At 56.8% G+C, this 20,351-nt stretch overlaps 1 protein-coding gene across 1 annotated transcript in view; it reads right to left on the reverse strand.

Moving 5' to 3' along the window:
- Positions 1–20,351, reverse strand: part of IQSEC3 (IQ motif and Sec7 domain ArfGEF 3) — a 94,115-nt gene that overhangs the window by 15,845 nt on the left and 57,919 nt on the right. The window contains exons 4-5 of the mRNA XM_027093319.1: positions 16,191–17,281; positions 13,882–14,043 (exon numbers count right to left, since the gene is read on the reverse strand). Coding sequence (XP_026949120.1) covers positions 13,882–14,043; positions 16,191–17,281 — 1,253 coding nt within the window. The remainder of the gene's footprint in view (positions 1–13,881; positions 14,044–16,190; positions 17,282–20,351) is intronic.

Here is a 20,351-nt window from a genome sequence, read left to right on the forward strand (position 1 = left end):
CTTCCCTGGGCCATCCCCAGGTGAGGGAAGGTGAACTCAGGGCAGCATCACAGGGTCCACAGCTGCGTGTCCCCCAGCCCAGCCCAGCCAGGCCAGGAGGGACGCATCGAGCATGACTGAGCCAGACAGGATGCCGGTCGGAGGGGGCGAACCGGTGCGGCAGGAGGGCCATGAGCGGGAGCCGGGGAGGGAGCCAGAGACACAGAGACAGCGAAAGATATGGGGGTAGAGACTCAAGTGAGAGAGACACGGAGGGAGAGACAGAGAGCAAGAGTAAAAGAGAGACAAGAGGAGAAAGAGGGAAAGCCAGCCAGAAGGGAGAAGGCAGAGCAGACGAGGGGGATGAGGCTCGGCCGGCTGGGCGGGGCAGGCCTGGTGTGCAGCAGCGGGCAGCCACACTGCAGCCTCTCGTCCTCGGGCCCCGCCGACTCCTGCAAGGCCCAGGCCCAGGCAACGGGCCCCAGCCTGGCCACCCCTGACACACAGGCCGGCTGCCCGGAGGACCCAGAACGGCCCTGGTCCCCCCGGTCTGGGGTCCAGGACTTGCCCGTCAGTCCATCCATCCCACCCCCAACCTGGCCCCCCTGCATGACTCTGAACCCCACGGGCCCGGCACCCTGTGTCCCTCAGTGGTGTCCTTCCCAGAACCTCTGTCCATGGACTGTCCCCCATGCTCTGGACCGGGGCTGACCCCACGATGGGCACCGAGGGAAGCGGCGGGAGGTGGCCGCAGAGCAGCCGGGAGCTGGCGGACGTGCCCAGCCAGGCACGGCGGCCGGCTTTCCAGACCTTCACTCAGGTGACTGCTGCTGGCCGCTCCAGTAACAAGCCGGAGAGTCAAGGACCAGGGCAGGAGACTCAGCCGGGTGGAAACGCCAGCCCGCAGAGCAGGCAGCAGCCTACACCACCCACGGCGCGGGGTGTGCAGGCCTCTGCGGGCGGACACCTGTGCCAGGGGCTGGGGAGGCTCTACAGCCCACCTCTTGCAGGACCCCATGGCAGAGCCTTCAGGCAGCCGGTTAAAATGCAGGGCCCCGGCCCTACCCCGGATTTACCAACTAGACGATTGAGAGCAGTGCCTGGGAATCAGCATCCCTCAAACTCGCCAGCCGATCCTTAGAAACAGAAAACGAATGGCTGAGCCGAGCGCAAGGTCGGGGGGATGCTTTTAAAATGAGAGCCTGGAAGCTCACGGGAGCACGCGTGTCCTTTCGGCTCTCAGGGGCTGCTTTTGTGGTGGGGTGGTGAGGGAGGGAGCGTGGGAGGGAGAGACAGACAGCCCCACCCCTTCTCCACGGCACGTGCGCATACACACACGTATGCGCGCGCAGGCGCACACACGCACGTACACGCGCACGCGGGCGCGCGCACGCACACACACACTGATTTCCTGCCTTGCTCCCTGCAGTTGCCACCACGGGCATCGCTGTTTGATGGGCAGGTGGTCTGGGGTTGTCAGATCTTTGAGAAAAAATCTAGACGTTTTCTGCAAAACCCCCAGAAGCTGTCTTGAGAGGCGGAAAGACACTACTGCCTGCAAATCGTTTCCTGTCTGTAGAGCTGGGGGTTGGGCCAGGTGACCCCTTGCCCCACCATGACATTCTCTGATGAGAACCCAGACCCAGAGCCGGCCCACAGGCAGTCTCTGGAGGCGCTGCAGATGCTTGCAGGCAGCAGGGGAGGTCAGCGTCGTTTCTGGCTGCTTTGGAATACAGCTCACACGACTGGCTGCTTCTCCCCGCCTCCCAGGGAACCAGTGCCCTCCTGGGGCAGGTGGCCGGGCCGAGGCCATGCCCTGGTGGACCCTCACCTTGTAACGGGGGCTCCGTCATCCAGGAATCACTCCCCACCGTCCTCGCCCCTCTGCACAGCGTGGCTCTCCCTTCCCTCCCTAAGGTGCCAGCCTGCACCTGACCTTGGCTCTCTCTCCTCTCCTCTCCCCGTCTCCCGTTCTTCCCGTGTTCTGCAGATCACCTGCACCTAAAACCTCCCCTCCTGTCCGTCTTCTTCTTCATCACCCTGAAATCCTGCTGGGAGCAGACTGCTGGCAGTTCTCCAGATCCTCTGCCACCTCCACCAGCACAGCCAACAGCCCTCTCCTCTCTGATCACCTTTAAGGTGAAAGAAATCACACGTTTCTGGGTGGTCGTTTCTGGTGTATAATCTCCCTATTTTACAGAAGGTAAAACTGAGACTGCAAAGGGGCTTGCTTGGTGTTCCCTCTGCTAGGGAGACCCTCCCCAATCTACGCCAGTGGGCAGCTCCCTCTGCACCTCCTTCACTGAGTATTTTTTTCAGTGCTTCACTAAGTGGGCAATGACTTCATCTCCTCAGTCCGGTGGGATATTAAGCATCATCCTGTTATTCTTTACTATATGAGGAAACCAAAGCTCACGAGAGAGCTGACCTTGCAGGGGGCACTGCACACATCGCACTCCTGGCATGTTCCCTCCCGGGGGCTGTTGCTAATGCATCTCTCGCTGGGGGCTGCTCTCTCACCCAGATGCCTGGTGGGACCTGTGAGGGCCCAAGGAGGGGCAGTTGGACACATCACAGAGTCACGGGTGAAGGCCACTCCAATGTCAGCAGTCACATGAGGCCATGTGGCCACCCTGCAGTTTCTGAGCTGGCTTGGTACACGGAGCCCACAGCAGCGGACCAAACCCCTGACCCCCTACCTTCTGCCTCCTGGGGCTTTCTCTGACCCCCAGTAGCTAACTTGCCCCCCCCCTGCCTCAACCCCCCCCCCCCCCCCCCCCCCCCCCCCCCCGCATGCACTGAGCACCTCTGCATATGCAGCACTGTGCTAGGGACCTGGAATAAGTGGCAAACAACACAAACACAGATCCTGTCCCAGTGAGAGAGACAGGCATTAAGCTCAGAGTCAAAAATAATTATTTTGGGCTTCCCTGGTGGCGCAGTGGTTGAGAATCTGCCTGCTAATGCAGGGGACACGGGTTCGAGCCCTGGTCTGGGAAGATCCCACATGCTGCGGAGCAACTAGGCCCGTCAGCCATGGCCGCTGAGCCTGCGCGTCTGGAGCCTGTGCTACACAACGAGAGGCCGCGATAGTAAGAGGCCTGCGTACTGCAACAAGAGAGGCTGTGATAGTGAGAGGCGCGCACACCGCGATGAAGAGCGGCCCCCACTTGCCACAACTAGAGGAAGCCCTCGCACAGAAACGAAGACCCAACACAGCAAAAATAAATTAATTAATTAATAAACTCCTACCAACATCTAAAAAAAAATCTTATTAAAAAAATAAATTAATAATAATTATTATTTCATTATAATCGTGACAAGTTCTGTGTAGGGAAAGGACAGGGTTTTGTGAGGGGACAAAGGAGATGTACTTTTTATTGATGTGTCCAGAAATGCCTCTTTGGGGATGTGACATTTGAGCAGAGACCTAAAAGATGAGTAGGATCTGATTAAGGGAGGGGGAGGGGTGGGGGAGACATGATAAGATCCAGTTTGTTTTAAGATGATTTCTCTGGTGTTGGGCGAGAATGAATGAAAAAGGAAGGGCAGGAGCAAGAGAGAAGCAGCAGGCCATCAGGATGCACCTACAGAGGTTCAGGCTAGAGACGACGAGCCTTGGCTAAGGTGGAACAAATTGAATGGACCTGAACAGACCTGAACGGACCAGGCCAGCTCAGAATCTGAGAGACATCCTGGAGGGAGAACTGATGGGACAAGGTGATGGAAGGAATGTGGGCAGTAGGGAAAAGGAGTCGGCGGTGAGTCTCAGAGCTCGGGCACAAACACCTGGGGGCCTGGTGGTACTAGTTTTTGAGATGGGTGGACATACATGCTGGAGAGATCGAGACTTCAGTTTTGGACACATGAAGTTGGAGATGTTCTTTCATATCAGTTTAGTATCTACTCAATCATCGTCATTAGCACCCAAAGTCTTGCCTTTTCTATTTTACAAATTAAAACCCAGCCTCAACCCTTCACTAATTCTTTTCTCTACGCCTCTTTTTAAAAATATTTATTTATTTATTTTTGGCTGTGTGGGGTCTTCGTTTCTGCGCACGGGCTTTCTCTAGTTGAGGCTAGCGGGGGCTACTCTTTGTTGCGGTGCACGGGCTTCTCATCGCAGTGGCTTCTCTTGTTACAGAGCACAGGCTCTAGGTGCGTGGACTTCAGTAGTTGCGGCACGTGGGCTCAGTAGTTGTGGCTCGCGGGCTCTAGAGTGCAGCCTCAGTAGTTGTGGCGCACGGGATTAGTTGCTCCGCAGCATGTGGGATCTTCCTGGACCAGGGCTTGAACCTGTGCCCCCTGCATTGGCAGGTGGATTCTCAGCCACTGCACCACTGGGGAAGTCCCTCTACTCCTCATTGGAGCCAAACTTCTAGAAGTCATCCCTACTCATGCTATTTCCACTTGCTCAATCCCATTCACTTTTCAACCCGCTCCAGCCAAGCATCTACCCCAGCATTCCATTAAAACTCTTGTCTAGGCCACCAATGGCCGCCATGTTGCCAAGTCCAGTGGCGCCAACGTCTGTCCTCATCACACCGGCCTGCTGGCAGAGTCAACGCAGTTAAAGACTCCCTCCTTGGAACACTCCTCTCTCTTGTTTCCATCCCATTGCCCTCCCCTAGGTTGACTCTCTCCTCTCCGGAGGCACCCCTCCTCCATCGCAGGCCCTCCTCCCCCTGGCCTCTAACTCAGGGCTGCCCACCAGGTCCCTTCCCCCACTTTACAACCTCTTCCTAGGGGCCTCACCCATTCCTATGGCTCTGAATGCCACCACGCACTATAACTCTTAAGTGTAGCCGTGAGTTCACCCTTATTATTTTACCATTAGTCACTAACTAGCTAATTTTTGTTGTTGTTGTTGTTAACCTACAGTGTTCATAAGAGGCCCCCTTAAGTAATGGTGCTACTAAGCGTGGATGAGGGCTGCTGAGTGCAAAGGTCAGTCCTGGGGCAATCTTCACAAGGCCACAGGTTGTGCTGGCATCTCTCGCAGGAAAGTCAGGGTGGACATATTTTATGTTTTACCAAGTATTTAATATTTTAACTTGCTCTGAGTAAATATTTGATAATGTCTCGTTTGAGGAATTCTTCAGATGAAATGTCACCACACCCAGCATCGCTCTCCCCTCAAAGCTAAAAATATACACGTGTTTATTTGGTATAATCTGTACAGATTACTCCAGCGGGCCTGCAGCAAAGACATATTCACACACGAAGACCTAGTGTTCCGAATCCTCAGCAGCCCAGGAGGCCGTTCGCTGTGATCGGCCGCCTCTGTTCTCCGCCCACCCCAGTCACCAGACCCTGCTGCCTCTCGCTGCCTCTGGGCTCCACCCGCCTCTACCCTCCCTGCAGCCTCTGCTGAGGGTAAGGGCCACAACCGGTCCTTCAATAGCCTCCGAACCAGCCTCCCTGCCTCCAAACCATCTTCCGGAACGACACTTCTAGGACGGCCATTTGGCCCCGTCACTCACTCCTCTGCTTATACTTTTTCGAGGTTTCCCACACCCCTCACATGAAGCCTGAGCTCCCCAGCAAAGCACGGCCCTGGTTGCTCCCGGACTCTCCTGCCCCTTCCGCATTCTGACTCCAGCCCTGCAGCCTGGCTCTCCCACGGCCCCAGGTCTGCACACACTGCTCTTCCTTCCTGCCGCCCACCCCCAACCTCCAGGTCTGCCTTCCATCTCTCTGGAATCTTCCTGGACCTCCACGGTGCCTCTGCTGTGTCTCCCGTGTCACCCAAGCATCTGCCTGTCCTCCCACCGTGCCACACGCTCCCTGACGCCTGGAGTCGGTCTCTGCATCCCTGGCGTATGAAAACTCAGTAAACATTCCTGGGGTGGATGAATGAGTGAGTGACAGACCAAACTCAAGAATGAACGGGGCTGTGAGCACACGGTCAGCTGGGGAAGGAGCCCTGCGGCCGGCGCCTTTGGAAGCTCTGCCTGGTGGCCCTGATCAGCTGGACCTGACCCCTGGACACGGCTGCCGAGGGAAGGGCCCCATGGATTCCAGACCATGGGCAGCGAGGCGGCCTGGAGTGCACGTGCTTCCCATTTCCTTCAGCCAACGACGCAGGCCAGTGAGTGCTGAGAACCCGGCGACCTGGCCCTGAGAGGCAGCTCCTGACCTGCTGTCTGGACCTGCCTCGGAGGGGCCGCTGACTGGGGGTGATTGCGGAGGTGCTCTTGCTGGGGTGGGGGGCTTCTCCTTTCTGTGGGTTTCTGTGGCAAGGGCTGGGGAAGCGTAAGCACAGCTGTTCCCCGCATCTGTATAAACAGGTACAACCTTGCAGGAAGTTGCTCGTTCACACATCCGTGTGTGGCGTCAGTCTGTGTTGCAGGGAGATGAAGCGGTGGACACAACTGTGATCAAAATGAATTTCGTCATCGCCACTATTTTTTTTTTTAACGATAGCAAGACAGTGTCTGGCAGACAAAGGAACTGGTTGGGAGCTGAAAATAGGTAGTGATAGCAGCAGGGATTTTTAATTGTCTGGAAGAGACAGCAAAGACCTGGAAGGTGAGGTACAGGCCAAGGCCGGGAAGAGGTGTGTGCGGTGCCCATGTGGGTCTCTGCTCCAGGCGGAGCCGGGGCCAGCTTTCAGGATTAGGATGGAAAACGAAGCTGCCCACCGCCACGAGCTGGAGGAACCCGGGTGTTACTTCTGCCGTTCTTGTCTCATCCGATTCAATTAAAAATGTCCCCACCCGCCAGGGAGTTATTTTTGTCAGTCGGAACTCATAACGAGCCAGACGAAGGTCGAGGCTTTCTGGAAGAGTGCAACGTGGCCAAGAAACTAGAGCAGGAGGACCTGCCAGAGTCCCTGGTGACAACACGGGGACAAAGAAAATCTTGTTTGAAGTCCTCAGAAGGGATGGCGGCTGGTGCACCTTGAAACTGCCCCCACACATCGGGAGTCCGTGTGGACGCGGAGGCTACTACCCTTTTGCTGGGCCCGGCAGCCCCCTGTTCGCCCGTGGTTCTGAAACCTGAGGGCGCACCAGAACCACCCAGCTGGCTGATCAACTGCACGGAGCTAGGCACCACCCCAGGGTTTCTGAATCCAAGCGTCTGGGCTGGAGTCTGAGGATCGACGTTGCTAACGAGCTCCTGGGCGCTGCTTCTGTTCGGGGGACCAGGCTTTGAGACCCACGCTCTGTGCCAGTGACAGGGGTAGGACGGGAAGAAGTCAGGCCTTTGGTGTCAGGCACCCTTGGGTTTGAATCTTGTCTCCACCATATAGGTCTTCAGTTCAAGTCACTCAGCCTCACTGTGCCTCATTTTCCCCATCTCTAGAATGGAGCTAACACCTAAAACGTCCAGTGGGCGGGTGGGATGGGGTGGTATGGGTTTTAGAAGAGACAATGTATGTAAAGCTCCCAGTTTATAACAGAGCTTAAGAAATGAGGTTCTCCAGGGCTTCCCTGGTGGCGCAGTGGTTGAGAGTCCGCCTGCCAATGCAGGGGACACGGGTTCGTGCCCCGGTCCGGGAGGATCCCACATGCCGTGGAGCGGCTGGGCCCGTGAGCCATGGCCACTGAGCCTGCACGTCCGGAGCCTGTGCTCCGCAACGGGAGAGGCCACAACGGTGAGAGGCCCGCATACCACAAAAAAAAAAGAAAGAAAGAAAGAAATGAGGTTCTCCAGACTTGTGGTTGCCAAGGCGGGGGAGGCGGGGGAGGGAGAGGGATGGTTTGGGAGTTTGAGGTTGGTAGATGCAAATTATTACATTGAGAATGGATAAACAAGGTCCTACTGCACCTTGCACAGGGAACTATACTCAATATCCTGCAACAAACCATAATGGAAAAGAATATTAAAAAAAGAATGTCTACATGTGTATAACTGAGTCACTGTGCTGTACCGCAGAGATTGGCACAATATTGTAAATCAACATACTTCAATTAAAAAATATATATTAAGAAAAAAAGAAACGAGTGTTCTCATTAGGGACCGAATCGGAGCTGACGTGCCCCGTGAGTAAGTAGATCTGTACTTCCCTCTAGCGCAGGTGTGAAGACTCTTTCCTTCATCGCCAGTGAACTCGCCTGAAATTGCATCATCAGACCCGTCAACTGTTTAAAACATACATCCATCAGAGAGAGGAAACTGAGGTAGCTCAGATCAATGCAGATTTGTGGATCAGTTTCTCAGCTCTGTTTTCTTCCCAGATGAGAGGGTTGGGGCCCAGCAAATAAAGGTGAGTCAGGGATGGGATAGCATCTGGTTCAGTTCAGTTACCCTGCCCCTGGCCTGGGCACTAGCCATTTCTTCTCTCTGGGCCTCAGTCCCTGGCCGGGTAGAATGAGAGAGCTGGACTAGCTGACCGTCTAGAGCATTTCTCAGCACCACGATTCACAGCTGGGCTCTGACAAGCACCGTAAAGGCATTCAGACCACACATCTGTCAGGATGATGCCCAAGGTAGGATGGTGTGGCGTTTAGGGCTCAGGTTATGGACCTCTCTGCCAGGCTTCAGGTCTTAGCCGCTGCTCAGCCCTGGACTGTGGCAAGCGCCCCACCCTCTCTGTTCCTCTGTTTCCTTTATTTGGGGCAGACTCCCAGCACTGGCCTCACAGCGCTGCTGGCAAGATGGTATGCGGCTTTGCACGTAAGGTTCTTAGAACCGTTCCTGCTGGCACACGATACACGCTGGATGTGTGTGAGCTGCCTGCTCGCTCACAGATGGCCCTCCTGAGAAACCCGCGGGGAGTGACTCCCAGGAAGTCCCACGGCAAAGAGCGGCCAGTTTCAGCCACACCTGAACATCACGCAGGGTCCAGAGAGACCTCTCCAGAGCCGGGCCCTGGGTACTCAGGAGGGGAATGGGTGGTGGGTACGTTCATTTTTGTGTAAAAGTCCAATGTCTATGCAGCTGGGACGAAGCCAAGAGTCTCAACTCTGGAGTTTTTCACCCCACTCTGGGGTTCCAAGATCTCCGCATACAGGAGCGAATGATTCTTTTAAACGCCAGTGACCCTCTCCTGTTACGTAGAATCTCTCATCTCTGTGTGTGTGCGCGTGCGCGGTGGTGGGGCTAGGGGAAAGGGCACTGGAGAGGTGAGGGGTCAAGGTCATAAAACCCAAAGACACCACGGTTAGAAGAGACCCCCTCCTTCCATTCCTCTGAGTGGGGGGCAGCATCAAGTTTTCAGAACAGTGGAAATAGCCCCCAGAGTCTTCTATCCCTGCCTGCCTCAGCCTCTCTCCAGACCCGTCAGACCCGTCAGAGTGGGCCTGGGCCCCGGCCCGCTCTCCCCTGCCCCGTGGATCTCCTCAGGAGCAAGGCAACCCTTCCGAGGCTACACACAGACGACACGCAGGACCTGCTCAAACCATTCCTTCCTAGCGAGGAGAGGCCAGAGCCTTCCAGCCGGCGGAGTTTGACAGACAATCTGTCTTCATTTCTCAATGTCCCCTAAGAAGAGCCAATCTGCTGCACTCTGGCCAGAACATTTCCATGGAAATGAAATGATGAAATCCGACTACAACGTCAGACTCTAATATCTAACAAAGAACAGGGCAGACACAGTGAGAGAAGGAACGCCCGGGAAACTTTCTTCTGGCTACTCAACCCCAAAGCTGCCCTTCCTGCGTTTCCTTGGAAACGACAGATGCCCTCCGCGGGTGTGAAGATCACCCGGGCCGGGAAAGAGACTGCTCACAGCCAGCACACAACGTTTCCCCATCCGCTGGCCTTCAAACCTGCTGAAGCGCGCATTTCAGAAAGGAAATAGAGCAGAGGCAAATTTCCCAGCCACGTGAAAACTGAGAGCGAGACGCTTGCAGCCCCAGAGAATCCTGATCTCCGCTGCCCTTTGTCTCCCACTGCCCTTCCCCCTCAGCACCAGGGGAGGACTTCCTCCAAGCTCGAGGTGGTCCCCTCCCTTCCCCGGAACTCTGTCTCAGACCAGCCCTGAGGAGTGGGAGGTTTCCCTGTGTTGGGGGAGGGAGCCGAGGGGAAGGGGAGGCGGGAGGGGTCTAATGCCCTGTGCTTTTAAGTGGGAGAAATAATAATAGAAATAGCTGACATTTTAAAAGAATGTACCAAGCCTCAGGCACTGAGTGAAGCACTTTATATGCACTTAAAAAAAGTTAATTCCTATGACTGGGTCTATTATCCCCATTTGACAAATGAGGAAATTGAGGCTGGTTTCTCCTAAAAAAAACAAACAAACAAAAAACAAATGCCAACGACCAAAACACAACGCCTTCCCAGGTCAACACTGGAATGGACACGGCCCTTGGAACTCAGAATGCCTCATATTATTATTTGATAAAGCCTGGTTGGATACATGCTTCCTTGGAATGGGGCATCCATGGAACCAGGACACAAAGGGATGGAGGGTCAGCTTCCCAGAGCACCGAGGGCCTGACCCCGGAGGCAAATGTCATCACCGCATCTGTGATGCTCAGAGGTGAATCAGTGGCTGGGACAGATTCTGCTTGGCCCAGCTCCTCCTCTCTTCCTGTCCCCCCAGGCCCAGGAGTGGGGGGAGGGCCCCATCCCTTCCCCGCCCAGAGACTTTCAGCCTCTCCCCTTCCCATCTGGCTGCACCGTGGAGAGAGTGGTGGCTTGGGCTGTCTCAGTTTCCAAGGGGATGGGTGATTTATGTCTTTTATTCAGCAAACAGCTTTGTACAGAATGGATACGACAGGCTGAATGTCACCGGCGGGGGCGGGGGCGCGTGCAGAATCCCAGTGAAGCCGTCCCGGCCTGGACACACGGCACTGGGTGACTGTCACTGTGTGTTTTCTCTGGTGGGAGTTAGGAAGAGGCAGTGGATCCTGAAAGGTTCCGAGAGAGCTGGCTTGAGTGGCAGGGAGATACCAAAAACCCCAGTGTCTTGCTGCCCTGCCAGTGCCTGTCTCTTCCTGCTTCTTCATCCTCTCCAGGCACCTCGCAGCAGACAGACCAGGCCGTCGGCGCGCTGCAGACCTGGGGGAGGAGGGCTCCTTTCCGTGGAGCTGCCACGCGCAGGCCGTCTGCTGGGGCCTCAGAGCCCGGGGCCTGCATGGCTGCAGGACACAGCACGAGGGACTGAGGCGTTCACTGTGGCAGAATTGGGGCTCAGCTCTGTACTCGACGCCCCCTAAGCCCACAGTGCCCACTGGAGGCTCGAGGGCCCCTCACTCTCTTTCCACGTTCCTCCTCGCATCTCTCCCCGTTGAGACCTGGGTCTATAACTTCCCTGAGGCCACGAGCCAGGCCTGTTCCTCTCCCCGCGCACCCCGCCCCGACACGTACACACGTGGGATGCCCAGTGCAGCCCTATTCCCAGCATACAGTAGGCACTCAATATTTGCTGAATGAGTGGTGAATGGCCATCTCGCTCCCCCGTGAACACTGGCACCCCAGCCCCGTCCTGCAGCCTGAGGGCTGCTCTGGGCAGCTCTGGCAGGATGACAGAGCTTGTTCAGGGCAAATGATTTTGCATGACGTCAGGGTGCTACAAACGCACTAAGGATTAGGAAAGACGATACATTCACTGGCGCTGGAGGGACCTCTGAGATCACACAGCTCAACCCTCTCTCTCTGCAGATGAGGAAGCCTGGAGAAGTGACTTGCAAACGCTCCAGAGCGTGTCAGGAGCAGAGCAGGGGCCAGAGCCGGACTCTCGGGTCCAGCCACCTCTCCTGCCCGCACACTGCCTTCTCATCCAAGCCTGAGCCCGCTCAGCCGCGAGCCCTAGACTCCAGCCCACCTCCCCTCTCGGCACAGGCGGCAGCGGCCGGTCTGCATCTCCAGCCCACACAATCGCCCAGGCAGGATGTGGAAATTAGTCTCCATTGTGCTGCTCAGCACACCCCGGGCTGCAGAAACACCGTGTGTTCCCAGAGCTACAGATCAACAGGGGCCTAGCAGGTCAGGATTCCGGGGCCAGGCCACATGGGGTCTGGAAAGGCAGAAGAGAACAGACGAGGCAGTCAGGGCCTGGGAGTGAAGCAGTCACCCCTGCCCCAGAGCAGATGGACAAAGCCGGGTCACCCAGGGGGTGTGGGGCAGCAGGAAGGAATGAAGCCATCGGGCACAGCAACTCTACTCCTTCGCCAGTGGAAAGGGGACAAAGGCAAATGAAAAGTTCATGCCGGGGCTTCCCTGGTGGCACAGTGGTTGAGAGTCCGCCTGCCGATGCAGGGGACGCGGGTTCGTGCCCAGGTCCGGGAAGATCCCACATGCCGCGGAGCAGCTGGGCCCGTGAGCCATGGCCACTGAGCCTGTGCGTCCGGAGCCTGTGCTCTGCAACAGGAGAGGCCACGGCAGTGAGAGGCCCGCATACCGCAAAAAAAAAAAAAAAAAAAAAAGTTCATGCCGGACAGATGAACCAGATAGAGGAAAACAGGAAAGGAAGGAGACGGAACACTTGATCTTTCTCCTCTTCTGCCATTTCCTCAAGGCATCCCCTCGGGGCACCCACACAGCAGGGGTGGTGCGATGGGGAAGAGGAGCCAGAGGGAGAGGGGGAAGGTAAAGAAATGCTGTCCATTTAGGGGTTTAGGCACTCAGAACACCAGCTCTGGGAGGAAGAGCTGATTGCCCAAAGCCACCGAGAGTCAGAGGCAGGAGCTGGCTTCTGTCAACTAAGGGCCATCAGGGATTTCACGGTCCCTTGAAAGGGTCCAAGCCCCCTCTCTTCTGACTGCACTCAGGTAACAGCTATCCCGTCATGAATTTAGGAATGTGACAGGGATTCCCGAGCACAGCAGATCTCCCCTCCTAACCCAGCCCCTCCCACCTGCAGGCACGGAAATGCAGGCCCAGAGAGCAGACACAGCAGCGGGGCTGCTCCATATAGAGAAGCCAGGTGTCTGAGTCCCACCCAGGGGACACTGACAGGGACTCCGCGCTTCTACGCCCTGAAGCAGGAGCCCCCAGCCCTCTGTAGCCCTTGCTGCTTCAAGAGCAAGTACAAAAGGACGAGGTTCTCCCAGGACTCCTGCAGACCATACTCAAGGAGAAGGGGGTGGGGAGGGCTCCTTACAGAATGGTGACCTTCGAGAAGGAAGTGAGCTTGGGGCGGGGGCCCAGCAGAAGAGAGGAGGGGCATCGGGAGAGGCGTGGGGAGAGACGGGTCGGAGCAGACTTCACGGAGCCTCGCCCCCTCTCTGCCAGAGGAGAGGGGGCTCCAAGGCCCTGCCCCTCCACCCCAGGGAATGCTCCCCCTGCCCTGGGGCTCGCCTACCTAGCCACAGCGCCACACCCACGAAGCAGGGCGCTATAGCAAAGGCGGCCCCCTCACCGCCAAATCCCCCACCTCCTGGACTTCAACCTTGGTGGTCAGTCTACCTTTACGGAATCATAGTACTTTCTGGCTCTAAAACCCCTCAGTCTAACCCCTTCTTTTTCTGCCTCATGTTTCCCCCACGATATAAAGCGGACACTCAGGGGCTGGGGGCTGGACGGGTGGCAGGAGAGGGTGCTGAAGGGCCGGTCCCCCAGGCGGAGATGGCCCCAGAGCTGACGGCCTTCTTTTTTCAGGTTCACTCTCATGCGTTTTGGTCTCCCTTGACCATTTCTGTGCCAGCCCCAGCCACGCGCATCCCCAGCGCCAGCCGCGTCCCCATCCACAGCGCCTACAATGCCTACGCGGAGGAGCACCTTGGCTCAGTAAGCGGCAGAATGACTGGAGGGGAGGCAGGTGATTGGCTAAGGACCATGGGGATGCTGGCTCCTGGACCAATCAGGAAGCCACCAGGACTGGAGCCAGGACTTCTGGGAATCCACCCAGACTTTAGAGGTCCTGTCCTCCCCGTGGCCTTCCCCAGCTGAGGTCCCAGGCCGCCCAGGAGATCCGGGAGGGTGGGCCAGGAGGGCGGGGAGGAGCCCGAGGCGGGGCTCGAGGGAGGGTGGGCCAGGAGGGCGGGGAGGAGCCCGAGGCGGGGCACTCACTCGAGCACGTCGCGGTTGAACTGCTTCTTGCTGTTGCCCAGGAACTCTCCGATCATCTGGCGGCTCAGGCCCTTACGCTGGAGCAGGAAATGGGCCACTCCGATGGGCGTGTCGGGGATGAAGCCTCGAGAGATCAGGAACTGGATGCCCTTGTCCGGGTTTCTGGGGGTGGGGTGGGGAGGGGAGGAGGGGTAGAGAGTGAGGCAAGTCTCCCCATGACGCCTTTCCTCCCTTTCTTCGTGCCTAGGGAACCCACAAAAGTGCCTGGAGGTCCTTGGGCAGCATTCCCAGGAAATGTCAGCATTCCTTCCACTGCAGAGGGGCTCCCCTTAAAAAGCCCCTCTCGCCACGTTCTCCTGAACCTCCCTGCACAGGAGTGAAGATGGTGCGGGACTGGGGAGGTCTGGCCAAGTAGATTCCAGAGCAGGTGGAGAGGTGTCCCTTCCGTCTTCCTGCCTCAGTCCCACTGGATCTGACCCTGAGGTCCCCAAGCCCTTCCTCCCACCTGTATCCTGCTGTCTACACTCAGGACCCACGCTCGAACCGGGAGGGCAGAGGAGACTGGGAAATGGAGGTGGGATCGCCTACCACACCGCTATTCCCTGTGTGTGGCAGACACAAGGAAGACCCAGCTCTTCAGGGTTGACTTTCCCAGGCTTGAGTCTGTGTGTGGGTGTGGGTGTGAGTGCTGTGTCTTAAGGCCCATGTGCTCCCAGCTTGGTCTGCAAATCCATGCTGCTCCCTGAGCTGAAGCTTACCGGTACAGGAGAAGATAAGTACAGAAATAGAGGCTAAGCCTTTAGACCCTTTTATAACACGTTGACATTTTCAGGACAACCAAGCATGTGACTGTTTCTCTAGCAACTCATTTTAATTGTATTTTACAGAAGTGTCAGCCCACAACATATTGGGTAAAAACCCAAACTGGTCCTTCACTATAGATAATTTGAGAACCACTGTCTTGTGGGATCCAGGTACGTGTGTGTGTGCAGAAGCGAGGGTAGGGCTGTGCTCACCAGGGTGGCAGCCTGAGGTACACGAAGGAGCGATGGGAGTCACACAGGTCTGACTTCACCCGGCTCTGCCGCTTACTAGCTGTTTCACAGGGCTCAGCTCACCTGTGTGAGCCTGTTTCCTGGTCTGTAAAATGGCATAATGATGCTCTCTCTAGAACTTGTTAGGAAATCTGCAAATGTTTTATGTCAGGTGAGCTATGAACGGTAGCTATTCCCCCTAGAATAGAAGCTGCTTGAGACCGGGGGATGTGTTTTCCTCATCTTTGTGGTTTCCGTGCCAAGCACTCCAAACATAACTTCTGAATGAGTAAATGAACACACAGGTGAATGGTTTCTGCTCAGTCCTCATTGATTAGGCAGGAGGGATGCCGTGTTTCCCGGCTCAGGGCTATGAAGGAAGGGGTGAGTGGAGGGTGGAGACGAGTGCCTCATGTACTTGAAATCTCCACAGGACGGGCAGGTGTGTTTCCTCTGCTTGCCACCAGCTGTATACCTCTTGGTTGCAAGGAAGTTCTGGCTGGGGGCTCTGAGCTATGGTGGTTGTTCATTTCTCCGCTCCCACGCCCCTGTTCTCTTCTGCTTCACCTCTGCTTGCTTGACACTGCCCTCCTATCCGCCCCCCGCACCCCCATTCCTTGCGCCAGGTCTCTGCTCCCCCCACCCTTTCCTCCTTTGGTCACTGCCTCTTCTCTCCGTGTCATCAACCCCATGAGATTGATACTCCCTGCTTTCTTAACTTCATGTCCTACCCGAATGCTTTCTGCCCAAGCCTTATACTACTTGTACTATTATTTACTTAATAGTGCATTTTCTCTGAAATTTTCTCACTTTTCAAAGCCTAGCTTCATCTAGCAGTACTAGTGGTTAAAGCATAGGTTTGAGGTGTTTTAACCCTAATCTTTAACATAAATTCTTATCAATTAAAAATAAAATGAGGGGCTTCCCTGGTGGCGCAGTGGTTGAGGGTCCGCCTGCTGATGCAGGGGACGCGGGTTCGTGCCCTGGTCCGGGAAGATCCCACATGCCGCGGAGCGGCTGGGCCCGTGAGCCATGGGCGCTGAGCCTGCGCGTCCGGAGCCTGTGCTCCACAACGGGAGAGGCCACAACAGTGAGAGGCTCGTGTACCGCAAAAATAAATAAATAAATAAAAATAAAATGAGTATTCCCACACTATCTCAAGGATCAGGCGTGGCCCAGAGGCCACCTGGGAGGACCCTGGGACGATTCGGTCCATTCCCGGGCCCGCTGCTCACCCGTAAGTGCAGCCCCTGCCCCGCACCTCCTGGAACTTACATGTTGAAGAGGTTGAGGCCGATGCGGTAGAGCCGCTTGCGCAGGGTGTCGGTGGAGAGCGTGGGAGACTTGCAGCTGGCCGGGTTCTCGCAGTGGTAGCGCGGCAGGCTCAGGATCATGGCCTGCAGGGCCTCCTTGGAGGCCGAGGCCGACGCTGCCGATTTGGTGGACGCGCTGCTGCTGCTCAGCTGCTCCGAGCTGTCGCCGGCCTCGGCCTCCGCCCCTTTCCCCGCCTCCTCGGCCTCCTCCTCTCCGTCTTCCTCCTCCTCCGCCGCCGGCACCGCGGCTCCCGGCGGGCTGGCGCGCAGGGCCCCGTCGGCTCCCGCCTCTGCGCTCGCGCCCTCGGCGGGCACGTCCTCCTGGCCGGCGCTGGGGGCCTCCAGGGCCTCCTGCCCGCCGGCCTCGTCCTGCTCGGCCTTGCCCGCCGCGGACTCTGCAGGGGCTGAGGCCGTCGGCGCGCCCAGGCAGTTGGCCACGGACAGAGCCGTAGAGGAGGAGACGGAGATGTTCCGGCTGGCGATCTGCACGGTGACGTCCCGGAAGGCCATCATGAGGGTGCTGCCGTGGCCCTGGGGCGGGCCGGCGGGCTCGGTGGGCTCGGCCCAGTCCCCCGAGTGGGCGCCCTCGGGCTCCCGCGCCTCGGTGTCCAGGCCCGGCGGCCCCGTGCCCGCGCGCAGGGCCCTGTGGACCTGGTAAGCGCCGCTCTCCTGCAGGGAGCACACGGTCTTGAGGCTCCAGGTGCTGAGGGCGTCGTCGATGGACTTGGCCAGGGACTGCACCTGCTCGGTGAAGGAGTCCTCCAGTTCGGTGAGTGTGCCCGCGATGGTGGGCGGCAGGGAGGGCGAGCGCGCCAGCGGCAGCCCCGAGAGGCCGCAGCCCTCCAGGAGCGCCCTCTCGGCCGCCAGGCTCTCGGCCGTGGGCGCGCGCGCCTTGCGCAGGGAGATGCGCCGCGGCAGGCGGCTCTCCAGGAGCGAGTTGCGGATCTTTTCGAAGTTCTTGCTGAGCTGGTACTGACGGAAGGCGGTTTGGATGGTGCAAGCGGCGCGCCGGGACACCAGGTGGCCCCCGTACTTGTGTTCTAGCATTTCAATCTGCAGCGAAGACAAAGAGGCGCGAGCGCAGTTAGGGAAGGGGTGTGACAGTCCTTGAGAAAGACGGCGGCGGCGGCTGTCGACTGGGGCAGGGGTTGAGCTGCTAAACTTCGGCGGGGGCGCGGGAAGGCGCAGCTTCGGGGCACTGAGGGGCTCATGTCTGAAAACCCTAGCACGCCATGGCCTGAGATGCCAGGGCTCCCAGAGGTGTGGGATGTAGGACTGGATTCCGGGATTGGTGATGCCAGGGGCAGGGGACGGACGAGGTGCGAATGGTAGGGGGCGGTTATTTCCAAATGTTCATATCAGAGATGCATACGGTGGAGTTCATGGCTGAAATGCACGACATCCTGAATTTGTATTAAAATACTCCATCAAAAGAAGTGGGAGGGCTAGATGAAACTATTAATAAAACTTGTTAGGGCTGGGTGGTGGTTAAATGGGAGTTTATTACACTATTCTTTCTACTTTTGTGGGGGTTTTTTGTTTTGTTTTGTTTTGTTTTTGCTGTACGCGGGGCTCTCACTGCCGTGGCCTCTCCCGCCGCGGAGCACAGGCTCCGGACGCGCAGGCCCAGCGGCCATGGCCCACCGGCCCAGCCGCTCCGCGGCATGTGGGATCCTCCCAGACCGGGGCACGAACCCATGTCCCCTGCATCGGCAGGCGGACCCTCAACCACTGCGCCACCAGGGAAGCCCTTGTGTGTATTTTTAAATAATAGAAAATTGAAAATTAAATAGAAAGGCTAAAAAAAACATCGCTGCTACTCCTGTACACCTGCTTTCTTTCTCAGCATTCGTGTCATGCATTGGGGTAGTTTCCTGTTCCTGGGAGCCTCATAAGGGTTGGGATTGGGGTTGGATCATCTCTGTGTTCCCAGCATCCGGCCCAAGGACTGGCACAGGGTAGAGCTCAATAAATGTGAATTTCATAAAAAGACAGGTGGGTGATGGATGGATGTTTCAATAAGGGGAGTCCCTCCAGGCTACCCTGCTCCACAATTCCAGCCACCTCTGTTTCCAGCAATGGGAGCTGTTACAACCAGGGCAGGGCTTGGTGGGGCTGGTTGGCAGGGCCCGGGGTGGGGACGGCACTGCCTCATCTGGGCGGATGTGAACACAGGAAAACTTCTGGCACTGGCCAGTCTGCCTTCAGGGCCCTTCCTCCCCTCCTCTTAGCTCTGTCCCCCATCTGTGGTCTTTTCTCCTCCTTGGGTTGCTAAGCTCTCACTTTTTCTCTCTTATCAAAAACCTCTCAGGAAAGTACTAGAAAGACATTCCCCCGAGGTGTGAATGACCAGTAACAGTTAGCAGTGCTCCTTCCTAGAGATTTTTGCACTTAAATAACAGACAAAGCCTGCGTGAAGGGGATGGACAAAATGGTAGCACTGGTGGGTTCCATAGTCCTTAGGGAAGCCTGGGAAGGGAGAAGGTATTCCTGGGCCCTGAAACTATGTGTTCCCAGCCGTATACTCCACTTACACAGAGCAGCCTTCCTGAACTAAGAATCGGGACAGGTGGCTGAAATTAATAACTCCAGGCAAGAACAACATCACTCCTCCATCCTCCCCCACAACGTCACTCCTCCATCCTCCCCCAGGATCATGGGGGAGGGGTACAGATACAAAGGCCAAATTTCATCCCCCAATACAAGGAACATTTCACCGCGCTTCCCGTTCCCCCAGGGACTGCAGCTGGAGTGACTACTTCCCAACTACCCTGGCAGCCCCCTCTGTCCCTTCCCTGTGGGTGCCCCACAGCTGGACCAGCAGAGACACCCTCCTAGCCCAGGAGACCTCATAGATACAATCCCAATGCCCAGGGACAAGCCCAGGTAAACGGGACCTCCTCAGTGTGTGTCCTGGGCTCTTCCTGTCTCACCATCCAATGCCCTTTCCCATCCCCAAGCCTAGTGGCATTATGCTGCCTCTCTCCCCACATCCAATGCTTCTCTCTGAAGAGACTTGGAAAACGTATTTATATTAAGGTTTAGAAGGCCACTGAGTCTTCCTATAGGACTCTTCCCAGAAGCACTTGCAGTTCACAAGGTGCAAGGCCTTAAGCAGGAGGCAGGAAGCTCTCCTGGGACTCACGGCCCTGGCGTTGCAGGGCCATCCAAGGCGCTCTTCTAAAGCATGCCAAGTGTGTTAGTTATCTCCTGCTGCAGAACAAATTACCACAAAGGTAGCCGCTTAAAACAACACCGTTTATTTCCTCGCAGTTCTGGAGGCCAGCAGTCTGGGCACAGCTCAGCTGGGTTCTCACCAGGCTGAAATCAAGGTGTCAGCTAGGACTGCAGGCCCATCTGCGGGTCGGGGTCCTCTTGCAAGCTCACTCCTGTTGGCAGATTTCAGCTCCTGGAGATCTAAGACTGAGGCCTCAATTACCAGAAGCTGCCTGCTGTTCTCTGCCACCTGGTCCCCTTCACAACGTGGTCGTTTGCTCCTTCAAGGCCAACAAGAGAGCCTCTGTGTGAGGCCTCACTGCCTGTAAAGGGTCCACCTGATTCATTCAGGCCACCCGGGATGACCTCCCTTTTGACTAACTCAATGTCAACTGATTGGTAACTTAATCGTAGTGGTGACACCCATCATATTCACTAGTCCCACCCACACTCCAGGGGAGGGGATTATATAGGCATGTCCACGGGGATCAGGCATCTCTGGGGCCCTCTTAGAATGCTGCCTGCCATACCAACTGGACAGTTGCCTGTGGGCTTTTATCTAGGTATGGCCTCATGTACCCAGGGGCCCCAGAGAAACACAGGTATCTGCCTCTGATGCCTTCTCCTCCTGCTTCTGCAGAAATCACACCAGAAGGAAGAGAGCATGGTAGCTCCTGAGGCCCAGAATCGGCCTTGGCAGGAAAGTCCTCCAAGGGGAAGAGTAGGGAGGGAGGGGAACTGACTGCTCACCTGCCTCCTTCTTGCCAGTTCCACCTCCCATTTACCCCTCCCCAAGCACCATGAGCAGCTGACCCCAGACAGGAATTCACATCTCCTTCCTCCCTGGCCTGCTCATAGGTCTAGGGAAACCCCTGGCCCAAGAGCTTCTCTTCAGATTATGAGATGC

The sequence above is a fragment of the Aethalodelphis obliquidens genome, unplaced genomic scaffold, assembly GCF_003676395.1.
Source record: "Aethalodelphis obliquidens isolate GAN/ISIS:26980383/991018 unplaced genomic scaffold, ASM367639v1 scaffold83, whole genome shotgun sequence".
Taxonomy (NCBI): Eukaryota; Metazoa; Chordata; class Mammalia; order Artiodactyla; family Delphinidae; genus Aethalodelphis; species Aethalodelphis obliquidens.